At 37.1% G+C, this 18,562-nt stretch overlaps 1 protein-coding gene and 1 pseudogene across 4 annotated transcripts in view; both read right to left on the reverse strand.

Annotated features, from left to right (window-relative positions):
- HPGD (15-hydroxyprostaglandin dehydrogenase) overlaps positions 1-11,761 on the reverse strand; it is a 28,745-nt gene extending 16,984 nt beyond the window's left edge. For 3 of the 4 annotated variants that reach the window (XM_069492895.1, XM_069492897.1, XM_069492898.1), the window contains exons 1-4: positions 11,473-11,761; positions 11,061-11,184; positions 7,909-8,015; positions 510-606 (exon numbers count right to left, since the gene is read on the reverse strand). In XM_069492895.1, coding sequence (XP_069348996.1) covers positions 510-606; positions 7,909-8,015; positions 11,061-11,184; positions 11,473-11,565 — 421 coding nt within the window. In that variant the 5' untranslated portion in view covers positions 11,566-11,761. The remainder of the gene's footprint in view (positions 1-509; positions 607-7,908; positions 8,016-11,060; positions 11,185-11,472) is intronic. The other variant, XM_069492896.1, reaches the window with a different exon arrangement.
- A 5,066-nt stretch (positions 11,762-16,827) lies between these two features.
- On the reverse strand, positions 16,828-17,870 carry LOC138398891 (periphilin-1 pseudogene; annotated as a pseudogene).
- Between the last annotated feature and the right edge of the window lie 692 nt (positions 17,871-18,562).

Below are 18,562 nucleotides of genomic sequence, written 5' to 3' on the forward strand. Positions count from 1 at the left end.
AGAACTGAAGTGGCACCAGTGAGGAAGAAGCTTATGCTCTATGGAAGCCATGACATGTTTGGGCTTATTGATTAGTTTAGCATATCCCAATTACTATATATGCCATATTTTAAAATTACACACTCTTACTAAAATCATATGCGAGTAGAGATATCTTCACTTCACTTTAGTACTTTTTACCTTGTCAAAGGGGCTTTCACATGCATGATTGCCTAGGAGTTTCATAACAAATCTCCAAAAAAACGGTAACTTTGGGAAAATATATATAAATTTTTAAAGAAGTAGTACTGCAGTAAGATAACTTAAAAAGCCTTAATTTAAAATAATAGAAATAAATATACACTTCAAACTTTTGATATTATGCAATTGAAAATTCCAGAAAAGTATTAAAAAAAATCAAAGTTTCGATTTCAAACCTGAGTTGATGATAAATATACTTTGAAGATTTATTTTTGTGGTCCAAATTACCAGTAAGAAAATGCTACTATTAACATAATAATTGCCCTTACCTGCTAAAGATGACATATTGATAATGATGCCGCCTTCGCCTCCATTTTGCTTGCTCATGTAATCCAAACCAAGATAGGTTCCGCTGATAACAGAAACCTAATCCAGAGGCAGAAATAAGAAAAGCAACATAGCTATTACACTTCACATACCAAAGTTTTTATTATTATTCCAGACACATAGGGAGATTTCTGCAAATATTATCAATGAAAAGTTTTCAAAGGGCTTTTTCTTTTTTTTAAAAGCTGGTCATTGACCCTGGATTCTCTTTTGCTTGCCTAACAGTTGCGGAGCTTAACATATCTCTGCAACACTTCACTTCACTTTGCTTAGTTGTCCAATATGGGATTTTACAATATAGTTTGTATTCCAATGGTGTTTTGGCATTTTAACTCAATTCTCACCATCTTCAATAATTCTATATGTGCTTTTTGTTTTCTAAATATTGGATACAAAATTTATTTAACCTTCTTCTTAGCACATGGTTCTCATGTCTAAGTATTTCAGTCATCTGCTGCATTTAATTCGCTTAGACCTTGGAATATATAATAGTGGGTGTTCCTAACTTTCCTAATAAAAATCCTATTTTACTTTGTATCTACCACTTTCTGTGTAATACAGAGGAAGGTGATCTCTCCAGATGTAGACTAGACACTGATTGATCTAATTACAGCATGGAAATCCCATTCTCTTTGAGAGGGGCTGGTTTAGGAGCCAGCATGTGACCCAGTTCTGGTCAGTGAGACTTGAGGGGCATTAAGCTGGAGGTGGGGGTGGGATACTGCTGAGAAACTTTTACTTGCTCTTAAGAAAGCCAGGGAGAAATGGTTACATTTCCCCCTTTTCGTTGTGCATACGGGTGCCATGACTGGAACGGACAACTCACGTTTGCTAGCATCCTGAAGGTGAAGTCAACGTAAAGGATGCAGGTGGGAGAGACAAAGAGATCCTGAGCCCGTATGATATCACTGATCTGCAGTATCAGGTGATCCTGAGCTCTGTGTTGCGTGAAATCACGTAACTGTTTCATCCAGTTTGAGTGGGGATTTTCAGTGACTTGGACACAATGGTCTATCACTTAATTTTATTCATCACTGCTTACAGCTATCCTTTCCAGAGTTTACTCTTTTGATACTTACCTCCATTTATAGGTACTTTTCCTGTTTTTACTCTAACATTTAAGAATCCACCACAACCAAAAACAACCTGTGAGATGAAGTTGGTATTTGAAGCCTTACTTTTTCCTTTTAGATTTAGGAACTCCTTCTTTCCAACTCAGACTTATAAAAAGTGAAGATTCCCTTTTGACATCTTAATTCCTACTTTTTTCATGCTTTCCAATGCTGCACAGAAAATGCTACAATAAGTAATGAGTCTGAAACTGAGGGCACACACTGGCATTTACCTTTGTTTTATCTTAAAAAGCCCTTCTGGAGTTTTCTTGACAAGCATTCAGAGATGCGTCTCCTACCTAATAGTAGTTCTAGAAGAAAAAAGTAAATTGAAGATTGTATTCACTTAAGCCATGTGTCAGTTTGATATTAAGTAGGCTTAGGGAGAATGAATAAAATCTCCCATGATCCCCCTTAAAAACAAAAAACAAAACATTAATTGTTTATATAAGAAGGAAAAAATGTAGATGGCTGAAATTACTGAAGTCAATTAGGTTCTGTTAGTTTCTGCCCAAGTCTCCAGCATGTCTGAACAGAATTTCTGTGTATGTGTATTGGCGCTATGCTTTTATTCTCAGGTATTTACAGCTTTGCTGACACTCTGCTTTTGTGTTTTCAACATTTATAAGATGTAGCCAGATAGAAAACTTGGGAATGTTTAAGCTTTATTTTTAATTTTTTTTAAAAAGCAAGATTTATTTCTAGGTCTTTGGTGGACAAGGGCAAAGGATTATTATTAGGTTAAGAACTGAGTAGCTTTTCAAATGAAAGGGTTCATAGACTCAATATACAAGACAAGGTCTTTGCTTTGGCTGTGCAGAGATGATATTTTTCACCGCTTCTACTTTACTATAACAATCTCTTCCTTATCCTAGATCATAGACATATTTATTTGTTCTATGTCTAATTTCATATAGAGAACTAAAAAATTCAATTATTGGCAAAATATCTAATTAACATGCTTACTCCACATTTTTGGTTATAAAGAGATGACTTTTATATTTAATACTGAAATTGTAATTGAGTTGTATTCTAAGTCTTAATTTTTTTCACTAATTAAAGCATTCAATAACTTAAAACAACTGTCCAAAATTCCCCTTCACTGGGAAAAATTCTCTTGTCATTATAACAAATGGACAAATGGTAATAGCCTACTTGTTTCATTCTTTTTTTTAATCAGGAATCATGTCCTCCTATAACATACATACACACACACACACACACACACACTCATTTTCACTACTGAAATTTCCAATCCGTCATTTTTCCATTTCCTCTATCTCATCTTCCTCCATGCTAGGGTTCCTTTTAGTTTATTTATGGTTCTTGCACTCCACTGTAATTTTTTTTTTTAAGTTCTGGTATATAAATCATGCCACCTTGCTTTTCAAGTTCTTTGTGTTTTCTCCAGCCCAGTCCTCAAGAAATACTAATAGAGCTGACCATTTTTTTTTTAAATCCCTTTTCATCCTTTATTTCTTCATCATGTTCAAAATGTTTCCATTTTTTGCTTGTTTTGGGGATAAATATTATTGTCTTCCCCCTTGCTGGAGCTACTTACAATTAAGCAAACTCTGCCAAACAATGTGTAGTTCAGTTGGATTTTCAGTATTATAGAGTAGCAATGGCAGCAAATAGTTTCTAATTTAGTTTGTAATCAACATCCTTGGGAGCCAAGAAAAGGGAGCACATTTGAGAACAATGTCTCTGTCCATGTCCTCAGCTTCTTTAGAGATAGAGGAAGGCAGAGGAACTCACCACATATAAAAATAAGATAGTGAGAAAACGTAGGTTTTGATACTCTGGAAAGGAAATGCAATTTATTGAATGAATGAATACTCTTCAGTAGCAATGTGCTGAATGCTTCACATAAACTATGGCTTATTTAAGCTTAAGGTCCTTAGAGGTAGGGAGTTTACCTTCCTCCTTTCACAAACTGTGAAATTCAATATCAGAGAAATTAAAAAACAGTTCATAAACTGTAGATTTAAGACTAAATTCTAATTTGGACTAATTCAAAATGCATATATACTTCTTCCAGTGCAAATCTTTAGGCAACAAATGTATTTCTGAAAAAAAAATCACCAGCAATAGCCATCTATTTTGTTTAATTTTTATTTGAATATGCTAAGGGATTCAGTACATGTTAGTTATATATCCAAATTAGATTATGAGTCCCACCTCAGTGGGGATGAATTATTTAGGTTTATTAAAGCTTCAAAAAGTTAAAGAAGTACACTGCAGAATTACCCAAAAAGTTAAAGTGGACTTAACTTGGAATAATATTCAAAGTCAAGTCAACATTTGCCCAATTGCCAGAGTGACCTTTGATAGTTTTGCAAAAACTCATTCTTTCCTGAACATTCCTTTGACCTCTGAGCATATATAAATAACGCTGCTGCTGCTGTTGGCTTCAGACTAAGGAGGAAGCCTGGAAGAGCCTAATGGAAACAAAAGGCTGGGAAGGGGTTTAGTGTATCTCTTGTGTGGGAAGAATGATGAGCTCAGCAGAGTGAAGAATAAGGAAGGGGTGAGTTTGGTAAGGAGGAAAAGCAGAAGGGAAGTTACCAAACTTACCTCTTCCTTATTCTGGTAAGGATGATACTGTTTGGCAGCATGGATGTATTACAAGTCATCTAAACATTGTACTAAAACACAGAAATGAATACCTACGTATGCAAAAATCATGTATTGGCAGTTTATCCAATAAATATTAATTAACATCTATTCTGTAAGAACACAATATTTTTGCCTTAAAAGAATGTATAGTTTACTAACATAAATTACATATGTATAAAAATAATTCTAATAAAATTGAAAAACTGGTAAGTTCTTTGAGAATGGCATGGATATGTTGTATAAGATTTCAGAAGGAGAGATATGTGGTGAAGTCCTCTAACTAAGTAGTTACTCTCTCACCTGGGCAGCAAAATGGAGAAACATATGAAAGAACAAACATATAATTGTGTAAGATCCGAGGAGCCAACTTACAGTCAGAGCAGAGTCTAAAAAAAAAGTTATATAGACTACCTACAAATATTTGTACTATGCTAACAGAGATAATCAAGTTGGAAGGGACAATGATTGGTCAGACTCTAATCTACCCTTGCAATGGGTGTAGGTAGGAGGGAAAGTAACACACTTTAAAGTTATAGATGAGTAACAAAGGTTATGTATCATTCTATAAAAAAATTAAACAAATGTCATTAATCCCTGAAGTTAACCTAAGAAGTAGCTTATGTCATCAGAGTCCCAAGGGGGTGGGGGGAGGGGAAAGACTGGCTAAATTTCAATGGAGAAGGATCCAGGAGAGCTAGTTGTAACCAAAGGGGTCACAGTAAAATTCCCCTGGTCTTCCAGAATTTCCTATTTGCATATGATGTAGGTACTTTCCAGCTTGGAGCAGGTGTTTATTCACACAAAGCAAATATGCTCTCTCAGCTAGATGAAGACAGATAATTCGAATCCTGTACCTTTGTAATAACTGCTTCGCTACTTTCGTCTTTCTTTATATTCACTCTAATCAGTGCATACTGATTCTAACAGCTAATTTCTCAAAGAATAGATACAGGAAGTGTCTGTTATGAATGCATTGAATATAGGAATTATATCCTAGTAACCTTTACTTATAAAAATATCTGTAGATAGTACTAATAAAACAATTAAAATATCAGTAGCAATGCCAAAGGCAGAAGGCTGCTATGCAATTTGTGCCTTTTCACTGGGATAGCCTGATTCAAATAAATTCTTATGACTTTATGTGCTTTTGGAAAGTGGCATAAGTCTATAAAAACGTATTCTTAAAAATTCCTGCAGTTTTCTGTTGGCTATATACTCAAAATTACTGTGTTATCAGGTGGCCAAAGGATGTAATGACGTATGGTTCTTAATAAGTCAGAGGTAATCACCAAAGATTAAATATAAAATGTACAGTTTTCTTACCAGCAGAAGAACATTAAAGCTTTCCAATGCATTTCGGTAAGGAATGGAAAAAGAATCAAAACAAAAAGAAAACATCAAATATTAAAGTATAAAATAGAAGAGTAAAAATAAATATAAATGGCTTAATTTCACAAATATAAAAGTCACATCCCAGATGTGATTTTAAAAATAAATTCTCACAATATACCATCATGAAAAGACAAATTTAACATAAAAGGTTACTTACATTTTCAAAATAAGTAAATGGAAAAAGATATACCTAGGTAAATGTGAAGCAAAAGAAAATGATGGGGTACCAGTTTTATATATGGAAATATAAAATAGGTCAAACACATCACAGGTGGTAAGCAGGAGCATAACTTTTCAAAAATCAAATCAAAAGATCAATAAATTATAATCACTAGCAATTTATGCTCTGAATATTAAAAAGGTTTGTAATATATAGATTCCAAAGCTACAGAATTACTGAAAGAGGTAGGCAAACTGCTATTTGTCATTTGAGATATGAACCTCTTCTGTTCAGAAACTGACAGATCAGGGAGATAAAAGTAAGCTAAGGTATAATTGACATCCAAACCAAACAGGAACATTAAAAGAAAAGAAAATTATAAGCTAATTATCATGTTTAAGCACAGAGACACAAATATTCAATTAGGTATTAAGAAAATTCAATGGTACCTTAAGCATTCATATACCATAATAAAGATTTAGCCAAGAGATGTAAGTATTATTTACAGAAAATATTTCATTTATTTTACTACATACTGTATACATACTGTATATACTGTCTATATGTATACATAAATTAGAAGCTCAGAAAGATTTTAAGGAAAACTTGCCAGTTTCAAGTTATTTTAAATATAATGGCCAGTTTCAAATATGATGCCAGTTTCAAGTTATTTTCAAATATAATGGACCTGGAATATTGGAAGTAAATTTTTAGAAGAAAATTTTAAAAGAAAATTTAAGGAGGGGTATTTGTACTCTAATATAGCACTGTCGTTGATTAAAGGATTTTAGGCATCTGTCAAGTTTAGGGAGCAATTCTGTGCCCTTATCAAGGTGAGGCTTACAGATTAAGCTCTTTTATGAGGTAGCATAATTTTTATTACCTCTACCAAGTTATTATTGCAGTTAAGTAATTACTCATGGGAATTTCAATTTATGCCAATAACTTATGGACTAAGCACTATCTTTAAGATATTGTGTTGATTAGTGAGAGGAATGAAGGAAAAAAAACAACACTGTTTCTGTTTTTCAGGAGTTTATAATCTCCTTGGAGGAAATCTTGAAGTAGGAGGCCACTCCCTACACTTTTATACACACACAAGTGGCCCCATTATACTCCACACTCGCCTGCTTTGCAAGGCTAGTAATGGCCTGAACAAGGTCAGGGTGACCCCATCACAGCCCATCTGACATTTTGCTTTAGCTAAGGTTTGAGTTTTACTGAACCCCAATATCTTACATCAAGAGCCTTTATAAAATGATAAAATCAACAAACTCATGGTATAATGGATAAAACAGAAAATTTTATTTCTTAAGTCTACCTTTTTAAGCAAGAGCTAAATAGTCATCAAACAGCGTGGAAATTACATATACACACACACCTTGACATTCAGGATAAAAATCTTACTGATTGCAAAGTTCCATTTTCCCTTTAACCTTGTTTTCTGTTATATTCCTGGAATTTAATTAAGATTTATTTTTTAAATAAATAAATCAGGGGTTTGCAAGCTTTTTCTGTAAAGGGCCAGATTGTAAATATTTTAGTCACTGTGTGACATAGAGTCTCTGTCACAACTACTGAGTTCCACTGTTGGAGCATGAAAACAGCCATTGACGATATATAAATAAATGACTGTGGCTCTGTTCCAGTAAAGCTTTATAGATACTGGAAGTTGAATTCCATATGTTCATACTTTTCATATTATTCTTCTTTTGCATTTCTCAACCATTTAAATATGTAAAAGCCATTTTTAGCTTTTGGGTCATACAGAAACAGGTGGTAGGCCATGGGGCCGGCGGGTTACAGCTGGCCAGCCTCTGAGGCAAGCAACCAGTTGTGTCTTTTTCGTATTTCCTTTTAATATTTTAAGACATATACTTTCATAATTAAATGTCTTCCTATTTGTAAAAGGAAATGTTTTTTTCTAGTGTTCTGTAACTGTACTTTTTCTGTATTGTAGGTCATTGTTTTGTTTCTGTGAATGTAAGAATCTTTTTTCTTTATAAACATTATGTTATTAAATAATTTTAGCCAATAAACAGGACTATGATAGCTTACCAAATTAATCTGCAGAGTTTTTTCCCAATTTTTCTCATTATTCACTCCAGCATTATTGACCAAAATGTCCAATCTTCCAAAGTGATCTACAACTTTTCTGAAAGTATCTAATTAAAAAAAAAAGATATTATAGATACATTCTTATTTTCCATGTAAACATTTTAAATCACATCCTATGCCATGACATGAATTTTTATTTATCTGCCCTCACGTGAAAATTACACCCATGGGCTGTGACTTAATTCCTTACTTCTCAATGTGTGGTTTCTGGATGAGCAGCATCAATCAGCATTACCTTGGAGCTTGTTGGAAATGCAGAATCCTGCAGACACCCTAGACCTACTGAATTAGAATCTTAACTTTCATATAGTCTTAAATGGTTTGTATGCACATTTAAGTTCTATAATCAGTAATTTTAGGGGATAAATTTTAGAGAACTGAGCATCCCAACCTAAGAGCTCTTTGAAGTCAGTGTGGGTAGCCAGCATCTCTCTGACCCTAAGAAGTTATTGGAGCTCTGTAGCTTAGACTATGACAAACAGCCTTTTGTAATAAGCCATATTATGTTCATAAAGTGTTACATTAACACAAGTTTTCTTGTATATTCAGATCCATTATGAGCATTTCAGAGAGTTTCTATATCCTACTAAGTAAAGGCCTACTTTTCATTCAGTTGATTTTATTTGATGATTTTTTTCCTCCATCTAACTATTCGTAGTACTTTGTATTGCTAATTTGTGTAAAACTATGTTCAACCAGGACAAAGTCTGCATGGATTTTGAGGCCTGAATGTCCAACCACATACCCAGTCCCTGCAAACTCTCCTTAGCCAGTGTGAACTAGGTTTTACCACCTTAATATTAACAGACTCATTTTTAAAAGCAGTCCTTTACATTGTTCTATTGATTTAAAATGTTTCCTTGGTCCTTTGACCATTCATTCTATTTCTATTACTTCAGATTATAGATAACAATTGTGGTTCTTTTTCCATAAGACAGAAATGTATTCTCAGATCTCCAGGTCAACATATGAGATCCTTGAAAAAATATAGATCAACATAAACTTTATTTTGATTGAAATAAACCCATAGAATTATTAACAACCACTAAACATATTAGGGAAGACATGGATTAATCAGTTCCCAAATGGATAAATTACTATACAAGTTAATCACGAAAAACATTATCAAGACTTTCTAATATGCATCCTTTACACTTACTATACTAGAATAGGAAACAACAGTATAAAAACTGTTTACTTTTTCATGGAATTTTTAAATTGTTTCTTAAGATCTAAAATTGTTTCCAGAAAAGGTCTTCCAGGAAACCAATTTTTTGTTTTTTTTCCTTCCATTCTAAGTATGTTCTACTCTTCATAACTCCACAGAAACAGTCCCCACCTCATGGGAAATTAGGTTGTTAAATATGTATGTCTAATTGCTTCTTTAATTTTCTTTCCTCATGCTGGTCTCCACTGCCTTCCTGCATACTCTGTCCTTACCAATATATAATACACCATGTTCTTGCTGACAGCCCACTGAGTTCTGGGTTCAGGTGATTTACAATCTAGCTCTTGCTGATATTTATATGCTGTAGTACTCTTTATAATTTATCTAAACTCTCTGGGCTGCAATTTGTTCATTTGTAAAATGAGTTATGTCTAGATCATCTCCAAGAACCTTTTCACCTCTGTATTTTTATTATTTCAATGTGTCTAAACAGTTTATAAAGTCATAGACAACATTAAATCCTGAAATTGGAAGAATCAGTGCCACATTTTCCTTAGATGCAAATAAATGCTGATGTCCAGACAACATGTGGATTTCTCATGACCAACGTGCCTTCCCCTGGTCACTCATTATGTGTCTGAGTTTCCTCCTCCACAATCACTTATCCTTAAGGAATGTGTTTACATCCAAGGTACTAATTTTAAATACTGGAAGCAAAACAATTGAGGTTAAATGTCACATGTGAAACTACATAAATTAAGAGAGAAATGGCTTTCAGATTATCTATACTTTTCCTTATTCCATCAGCATGGATGTTGAGAGTTGACCTGACTCTATCCTTGATCCAAAATATCACATGCAATCAACAAAATTATCCTCTGGCAAAATACGTTCCATTAGCACTGTGTTTACACATTGGCTCTACTCATGCTTATAATCTATGTTACAGGTTTTTATTAGCCTTTTCAGATTTAATTATATAATTTTCTTTAAAACAATTTCTCTTAACTGTAGGTATGTTCCCTTCTAACACACCAGTCCATTTTCATTCTCTTACAGACTATTTTTATATTTTAAAAGAAATTTACACCTCAGTGTCCCTTTAAGAACAGGAGCACTAGAGTGAACTTCATGAAAGTTATCTGACCCCTTGATTAAAAATGTCCCTAACAATTTACTCAGTCTCTTTAAACAAAACTTTGTGAAATACAAACATTTTACATTTCTATTTTTTTCCCTGAAATTAGTTGTTCATGCAAATCTCTTGGGCCTCTATACAATCAAAGCTGTTTATTGTCTATGTCTATATTGTTCTTGATATTTCACAAGTAAATTGGACTGTTTTAAGTAAGTAGGCAGAAACAGGAAAGCATTGAGGAAAGGCTCATTGAGACGTTTCTTCTGCAACTCTAACATTGCACAGTTATTATTATTATTAAAGTACCATCTCTAGGGAAAAAGCCAGAGAAAACATGTTAAAAACATAGAGCTTCAGTGATGAGATCCTTAAACTTGTATTCCAAAAAGTTTAAAAGGAAAACACTGCCACATTTGATTGTCACTAGACTCCAGCTTTCCGAGAGAGGTGTTTGCTGAGTCCCTTAGCCTACTTTAACTTTCCCAGTTCCGTCTGAAATTTCAGTCACTTAATGATTAGTGTAGCAGCACTGTCTTTGAATACACAAAGGAATTTTGATTACATTATGTGCTGCCAAATGACTGAAATAAAAGGATTTCTCAAGCAGTCTTGCCTTTCCTTAGCTTTTGTGGCTCTCGGGCTGTCAGTAGGAAACGTAACAGTTCAAACTATCTTTTGCAGCTTAAAGGTAGCTGCTCTCCAGGAGGCAGCCGAGCTGGCAAGGGCTGCCCCCAGGTTGCTGCTTGCTCAGGACGCGCTCCGAGTCCACAGATCCCCTTCTCTTACCTCTCAGCTGTTCCTGGTCAGCCACATCGCACTGGATGAACAGTGTCTTCTGAGGTTCAAACTGTTCATCCAGGGCAGCTTTACACTTTACACCTGCTTCCAGATTCCAATCCACCAGCGCTACCTATAGACAAGAGAGGAGGAATGAAGGCTGAGACTCACGCAACAGACAGACGGACAAACCATAAACAAACAAGAGGCTCCCCTCTTGGACCTGACAGGCAGCAATTAAAGTTCGGGTTCTCTCCCAGCCGCTTTCGAGGTCTGCTCAGGAGCCACGGCCTCCGCAGGTTCTGGAGGTGGCGAGGTGGGCACGCGGGGCGCGGCCCCCGGGCTCCCCGAGAGCCCCTCGCGCGCCGGGCGAGTCTCCGGGCGGGTGGGCAGAAGTCTCCGCGCCTGGCGCCGCGCTTACCTTGGCGCCCTTGTGCAGCAGCGCCTCCGCAAAGGCTCTGCCTATGCCCTGCGCCGCGCCGGTCACCAGCGCCACTTTGCCGTTGACATGCATGGTGGCTGCGGCTGCCGCGGGCCGGGCGGTGGGCGAGCTCCGCGTCTCCGCGCGGCCGCAGCTTTTATGTCCCCCTGAGCGCGCGTGCACCCCGGCCCGGCGCTCTCCTGCCAGTGGGCGGGGATGAAACTGTCAAGCCAGCGCCAGGGAACCCACGACTGTGTCACCTGCCCCTGAGCGCTCTGGGGCGCCAAGCTTCGCGATCTTTGCCTCGGAGGCTCGCAGCCCAGCCTGGGTCGGAGCCTCTCCTCAGCCTCCGGCTGCGGCTGGCAGTGAGCCGACAGAAGCAAAGCAGACAGTTGATTTCCAAAAAGAGTTTCCTTCAGTGTCCTAAAGACAAAGCCCACAGAAGGAAAGCAGAGCAGAGGCTTGGGAGCTTGGATACCTCCCCCTGCACGCCCCCCACCCTCCACAAGAAGAGAAAAAAATTTAGGGATGTTGCTCTTTTGTCTCAAAAGTTTCGTGTGAGTTCCCATCTGGCGACCACTGGAGTGGGGGTGGGGAGCAGAGGTAGTTAACACTATTGTTTTTTACTCAGTTGTGTTTCTGACCAACTTGTACCGATATTGGAGATGAAGAGTGGACTGTGCTCTGACTCGAAAACCCTGAATCGTATCATTTCAAGGCTGGGACTTTAAGAATCCCTTTGGCACTGGTGTTTCTGATCAGTGTCAATTGTGTGTCATCTTGAGAGTGCCCCCGCGAGAACTGTCATCATCTACTTGCACAGGACTTCGAGAGTCGCTGGTAGCTTGGCAAATTGTTGATTCAACAGAATGCTTACTCGTTGAGTCATACTCTCTCTGGAGGCTTGGAGTTAAGTTTGGTACAGAGGTTCCTCGCCCTCCAGGAACTGGATACTGGCTGTGTGCTGAGATGTATTTAGCTAGGGTTCTTCCTCTGACCTAGTCTCTTTTTCTCATTGTATCAGCTGCAGGCTTCAATTTTAATTCTGTAGGCTTAATTGGTTGGCATTTATTTTCTTGAACAAAGAAATCTAAGCACTTGGGGGAAATGGGAGTTGGGCAAAAGACCTAGACTAACAGCAGAATGAATCCTTTGCATTATCTTCTCCACCTGCTTGCAGAAGGAGACACTGGGGCAGGTGACTGGCCCAGCAAAGAAAGGGTGTTTGGGGAGACTGTGTAAAATCTATGTTGTTGGTAAGCCACTCAGCAAAGACTTTAAAGTTTATTTGAAATTAGGTCTTGAAAAAAAAATGTTGAGAAATTGAGCTAGGAAGGTAGGCATTTATATTCTGTCATAATAATTAAAATTGTCTTGTGAAGAGTAAATTGAGGTATCATATTGAAAGAGAACATCAGAGGACACACACACACACACAGACAAAAAAAGAAAGAAAGAAAGAAAGAAAAAAGGAACAAACAAAACCCCAGCTCCTCTAATGGCATGCACAAAAGGAACAGTTCCTTCATCAGGAAGGAACTGGCAAAAAAGACAGAAAAGAACTGCTGGCAGGACAAGGGAGTGTGTCGGGAGAGCAGTGTTGTAGCTCTTATGCGGAGAAATAGTTTCAAGAAGAAAGGAGTGGTTAACAATGCGTAGTGCTCTGATGAGTACAAGGGAAATAAGGGTGGAGAAACACTTTGAATTTAGCAGGACAGTAATTAGGATGGGTAAATTTGGAAGGCACAGAAACCAAATGGCTGACATGTAAGGAGAAAACGGCTGGTGAGAAGATAGATATTGCCGTGGACTCCAGACCAACATTACATGGAAAGAAACAGACTGGATAGTAGTTGGAAAAATTAGAGGGCAAATAAATTTTTCTTTTAAGATAGGGCAGGAGGATTGACTCAAATTAAAAGGCCAGTCAAGGAGAGTGAGAACTAGAAGAACGGGAAGCAGTTTGGGGGGGGGTGCGGCACGAGAGCATCAGCGTGACTTTGGATCTGGTCTCTGCTACTGACCAGCTGTGTGACCTTGGCCAAGTGGCTTTAACTCTCTATGCCACAGATTTCTTACATAAAATAATAGTTTCTATAAAAATTTGGTGAAAATTAAATTAGGTAAAGCATATAAAGCACTACTACAGTGCCTGGCACAGAGTATTAACACAATAAATATTAGTTACAGCTTATTGCTGCTGAAATATTAATAAATAATGCATATCAAATATAGAAAAATGTAAGGAACAGTTTTTTTAGAACATAGGAAGGACTGGGGTCTAGAGCCTGGCCAGTACTCTTTGATCCTTTTCCTTCCTCTCAATTTCCACTGTCACTGGCTTTGTTCAGACCTTTATATTTTCCTGTCATAGCAACAGCTGTTAGCCTCCTGAATTATTTCTTTGCTCCCAAATTTATTTTTTCTTTTTTTGTAAGGAGGGTTTTTTTGTTCCCTTTTAGTTGACATATAATACTTATGCGTATTTATGGGATACGAAGTGATATATCAATACATGTATACAATGTATAATGATCAAATCAAGGTAATTATCATATCTGTCACCCCAAACATTTATTTCTTTGTGTTGAGGGTTAAGGATAGGGTTTATCCTCTTTTCTAGGCTGGATATGGTGGCTCACACCTGTAATCCCAGCACTTTGGGAGGCCAAGGTGGGAGGATCACCTGAGCCCAGGAGTTTGAGGCTGCAGTGAACTATGATCCTGCCACTGTACTCCAGCCTGGGCAACAGAGTGAGACCCTATCTCTTAAAAAAAAAAATCCTCTCTTCTATGAGCTCTATTTTTTGGCTCCAACATGTAAGTAAGAACATGTGATATTTATCTTTCCGTGCCTGACTTATTTCACTTAACTACCCCCAAATTTCTTAAATCCAATTCAGTTTCTACACTTCTCCCAGGAAAAGGTCTAAAATACAGATTTGATCATGTTTACATATTCTCATGTTTAAAATCCTAAATCTAAACTGCAGGGCATTGCTTATGAGGCATTCCATGCCCCATGCCCATGTCTTTCTTGTAGCCCCTCTTTACACACTAGGAAGCTGTGTCAGGTACAGATTGAGGATCCCTACTTCAAAAATCTGAAATCTGAAAATGCTCCAAGATCCAAAACTTTTTGAGCATCAACACAAAAAGTGGAAAATTCCACACATAAATAGTTAATACAAACTTTGTTTGTTGCTCAGAATCATTAAAAATATTGCATAAAATTATCTTTAGGCTATGTGCATAAAGTATGTAATAAAGCATAAGTAAATTTTGTGTTCAGAGTTGGGTCCCATCCCAAAGATATCTCCTTATGTATATGCAAATATTCCAAAGTCCAAAAATATTCTTAAATCCAAAACACTTCTGGTCTCAAGCATTTGGATAAGGGACACTCAACCTGTATGAACTATGAATAAGAATGTTTTCACAAAATTATGTAAAAACGATTTGTTTCAGATTTCATTTAGTTTTAGCTAAGAATTATGTTTTAATAACAAAAATCATTGTTATGATAGAAATATATAGCTAATTTAAATGAAATTGAATGATTCTATGAACACAGAAGCTGAGAAATGCGTATCAAAAATCACAAGAGGAGTGGGATGTGTTTCCTGGGTAAAGAGTGTCTTTTCGGCTTTAGAACATATTACATATAATGTCCTGCAGATATTTTTAAGTCAAAATGTACTTCTAATATAAAATATCAGAGCATTCTTACTAAAAAATACTATATCATGTATTTCTTCTGATCTCACTGTTGCATAAAAAGATAATAACAGTATACTGGAAATCTCACCATCTTGTTAAGATTTTCCATCTCTTCTTGAACACATATCTCATATTTATCTGTACTTTTCTTCATTCTATATGTATTGAGCACACACTTTGGGTGGTTCCGCACCAGATGCTGGAAGATAACCAGAGAGAAAGACAGCCCTCTTTGAAGACACTCACAAGTAGTGAGCTGTGTCACTGTGAGTGGTGTTTCCATGGTAGATTTGACAGCTGAGCAGGAAAACAGGTGAAGAAAGTGGGAGGACAAGGATGCTTAGGGGAGCAGATATCACATGGCCAAATCCTGAAGGCTTGGAGAGTGGGGTATATTGTTACTGACTCGCGGCTTCCTGGCATGTAAAGACCTGTATTTGATTTAGCTTTTTGAACAAAGTTCTCTTAAAATGGAAACAAATAAAGTGATGTAAAATTAAAAGGGATGATTATTCACTTAATGCAACTACAAGTATTGGGTACTGAACATTTACTCAGGGGCAGATATCCCTTAATGGCTACAAGTGCAGCCCCTGGAATCAGACTGCATGGGTCTGAATCCAGCTCTATCACCTTCTAGCTGTGTGACCTTGGGCAAGTTACTTAGTTTCTCTGAATCTGAGCTTCCTCATCAGTAAAATGACGATAATAACAGTATCTATTTCATAAAGTTGTTGTAAAGACTATACTAAGTTAAATAAATACAAGTCAAGTGCTTAGACTAGTAACTGGCACATTGCAAATGTTATATAAATGCTATTACCATTAAGCATCATACATATATAATTGCATTTATTATTTATAACCAAATTGTGAGGTAGTTATTACTGTGGTCATTTTACAGATGAGGAAAACAGGCTTGGGGAGTTTGGGGAATTTGGCCAAGGTCACTTATTTACAAAATTGAAGGAGGAGGCTTTTTTTTTTTTTTTTACTTAGGAAAAAGGATTTTATTCTGAGGTGTCTTTCAGAGATTTAAGCACTCTATGTTATCATTGAATGAAACTTATTCTCAAAGCAAATATTCTCTATGATACCAAAGTATTCAGTTTATTATGACAGTACACTTTAACATATTAAAAGTCACAAAGCCTAAGAAAAGCAAGCAACAAGTTAATAAAATCACAACTCAGAGTCCTAACATTTTCACATGGTACCATTCACTATGAAATGCAAAAAGACTACTAATGTTTAAGTGGAATGATCTGTGGCCTGTAAATTACACTCCTGTGACCAAACAAATGATTATATACTTGGAAGACTACAGAACATGAGTAGGCACAGAAAGCTGTTCTTCAGGACTGCTTTTTCAAAGCTTGAAAAATTAATTGACCCATCATTTTAGGGGGCGAAGCAGGGGGCAAAGATGCATATGAATTAGGAGGCTTTACATGTAGAAAAAAATCTAATTAAAATATTTTAAACGGATTATTTTAAATGTTTATTTGATATTGGAAGTGCGGTCAACTATCATAAACTATTTCTCTTCATCACAAAAATTCCATATATTAAGGATATATGCAATCCAGGAGGGAAAAAAATCTAGAAACTTTTCTTTTTGCCTGAGCAAGAAATCTAAAAAGGCTCTCCAAAATCTTGAGTAGAAATATCATACTCTGCAATAAAATGCTTGAGTTCCTCAACACGCCCCTCACCTATTTCATGTAAATTCTGCCTCAATGCAAACTGTATAGACTTTTCTAATGAAGGATCTTTTTCAATCAGCATTTTCATCACCATCCCGAAAGTTTCACAGTCTTGTCGGTAAACCTGTTCAATCTCTTTGGCTTTTGATGCTATTGCTTTAGAGCGACTGGTTAGCTGACTGTCTTCAAATAACTCTATGTCATCTGTTGCATTTGACTCAGGTTCTTCTGGCTGGTCAATGTACAATGGTGCCGTGGATCCCGCCTCATGCTCAGAAATTTCAGGCAAGTTACTTTCATCTGCTTTCTCTAGCTTTTCGGCAGCCCACTTGCTTGCAGCCTCAGCAAGCTCCTTTCCAGTTAGCCTACTGGGTTTGTCTAACACCTTTGCTGATGGAACTGCTGAAGAACTTGAGGGTGAAGTATCTCTTGGTGTTTTCAAAGACTGTACAGGCCTCTCTTTATTTCCATATTGCTACTGATGGAAAGAGTACGGTTTGCTTCCTTCTGGAGAGTAGCTTCTACTACTGACACTGGAGCCAGATCTGCTGTGTGGAGAATCCTTTCGGCCTACAGGTGATTCTCTGAAAAGTGGATTATCCCTTTTATGAGGAGACTGGTCTCTCACATAATGGGAGTCGAAGCTTTTGCTTCTAAAGCCATCTTTCACGTCCCTGTATTCAGGCTGTCGGCTTGCAGAATGATCATCTCTTGCCCATCTATAACCAGATTCATCTCCTCTGTGAGGTGGACCACTTCTTCGATCATGAGAAAAACTGCGGCCCTTGTCACATTCTCGGTAATCAACACGACTGTCTATCTATTGAAGCTTCCTTCACCAGGTCTGTCCAGCAGTGGTGGTTTCTTTGGCACAATATTAACTACTCTATGGTAGCCATCACTGGGGTGACTTTGAGCAGGGACTCGTTCTCTTGGAAGTCTTTCATAGTCATATCGTCCCTCAGACCACATTTCATCTCTTCTATAAGCCACAGAAATCCTCCCTGTAGGGTGCTGGGGAAAAATGCTTTCCAGGAGGGATCTCACTTGAGGCATTCTGGCCACTGTGCACTGCGAGAACCTGGTGCCGGAAAAGGAAGCAGGAGGCTTTGACTCAAGGTGTGGAGGACTCCTGAGTAGTACTTCTTTTTTTAAATTAGACTTTTTATTTTTAGATAATTGTAGCTGAGCAGCACGTTAGCCATATCTGAATAGTAATTTCTTTAAGAAATACAAGTCAAAAATAGACTTGAATTGAAATCAGTATTCTTTGCTCAAATAAACATTTTCACACACACCAGTGTCTGTTGGCTCAGTTCTGACCTGTTACAACAGCCCAGTCTTAACTTGATTTCTCCTCTATCTCATGCCCAGTGGTGAGCACAGACTGTCCAAGTTGCACTTGCTCACAGGCCCAGGCTCAGAGAGAGGCAGATCACTCATCTGACAGATATGTTTACTTAATTTTTAAATGATTACATATAAATAGATACAAAAATAGGCTTTTGCATTTTTGAAGATGAAAATACTGCTGAAGGCAGTTTCTGTCATTATTGAAGTTTTTGTATTCTTGTCTTGTCTTTGCTAGAAGGAGCTGACTATTTTTGAGTATCTACTATGTTCTTATTTGGTATGTTATTTAATCCTTTTACCAACCCTATAAG

Source organism: Eulemur rufifrons, chromosome 18, assembly GCF_041146395.1.
Source record: "Eulemur rufifrons isolate Redbay chromosome 18, OSU_ERuf_1, whole genome shotgun sequence".
Lineage (NCBI taxonomy): Eukaryota > Metazoa > Chordata > Mammalia > Primates > Lemuridae > Eulemur > Eulemur rufifrons.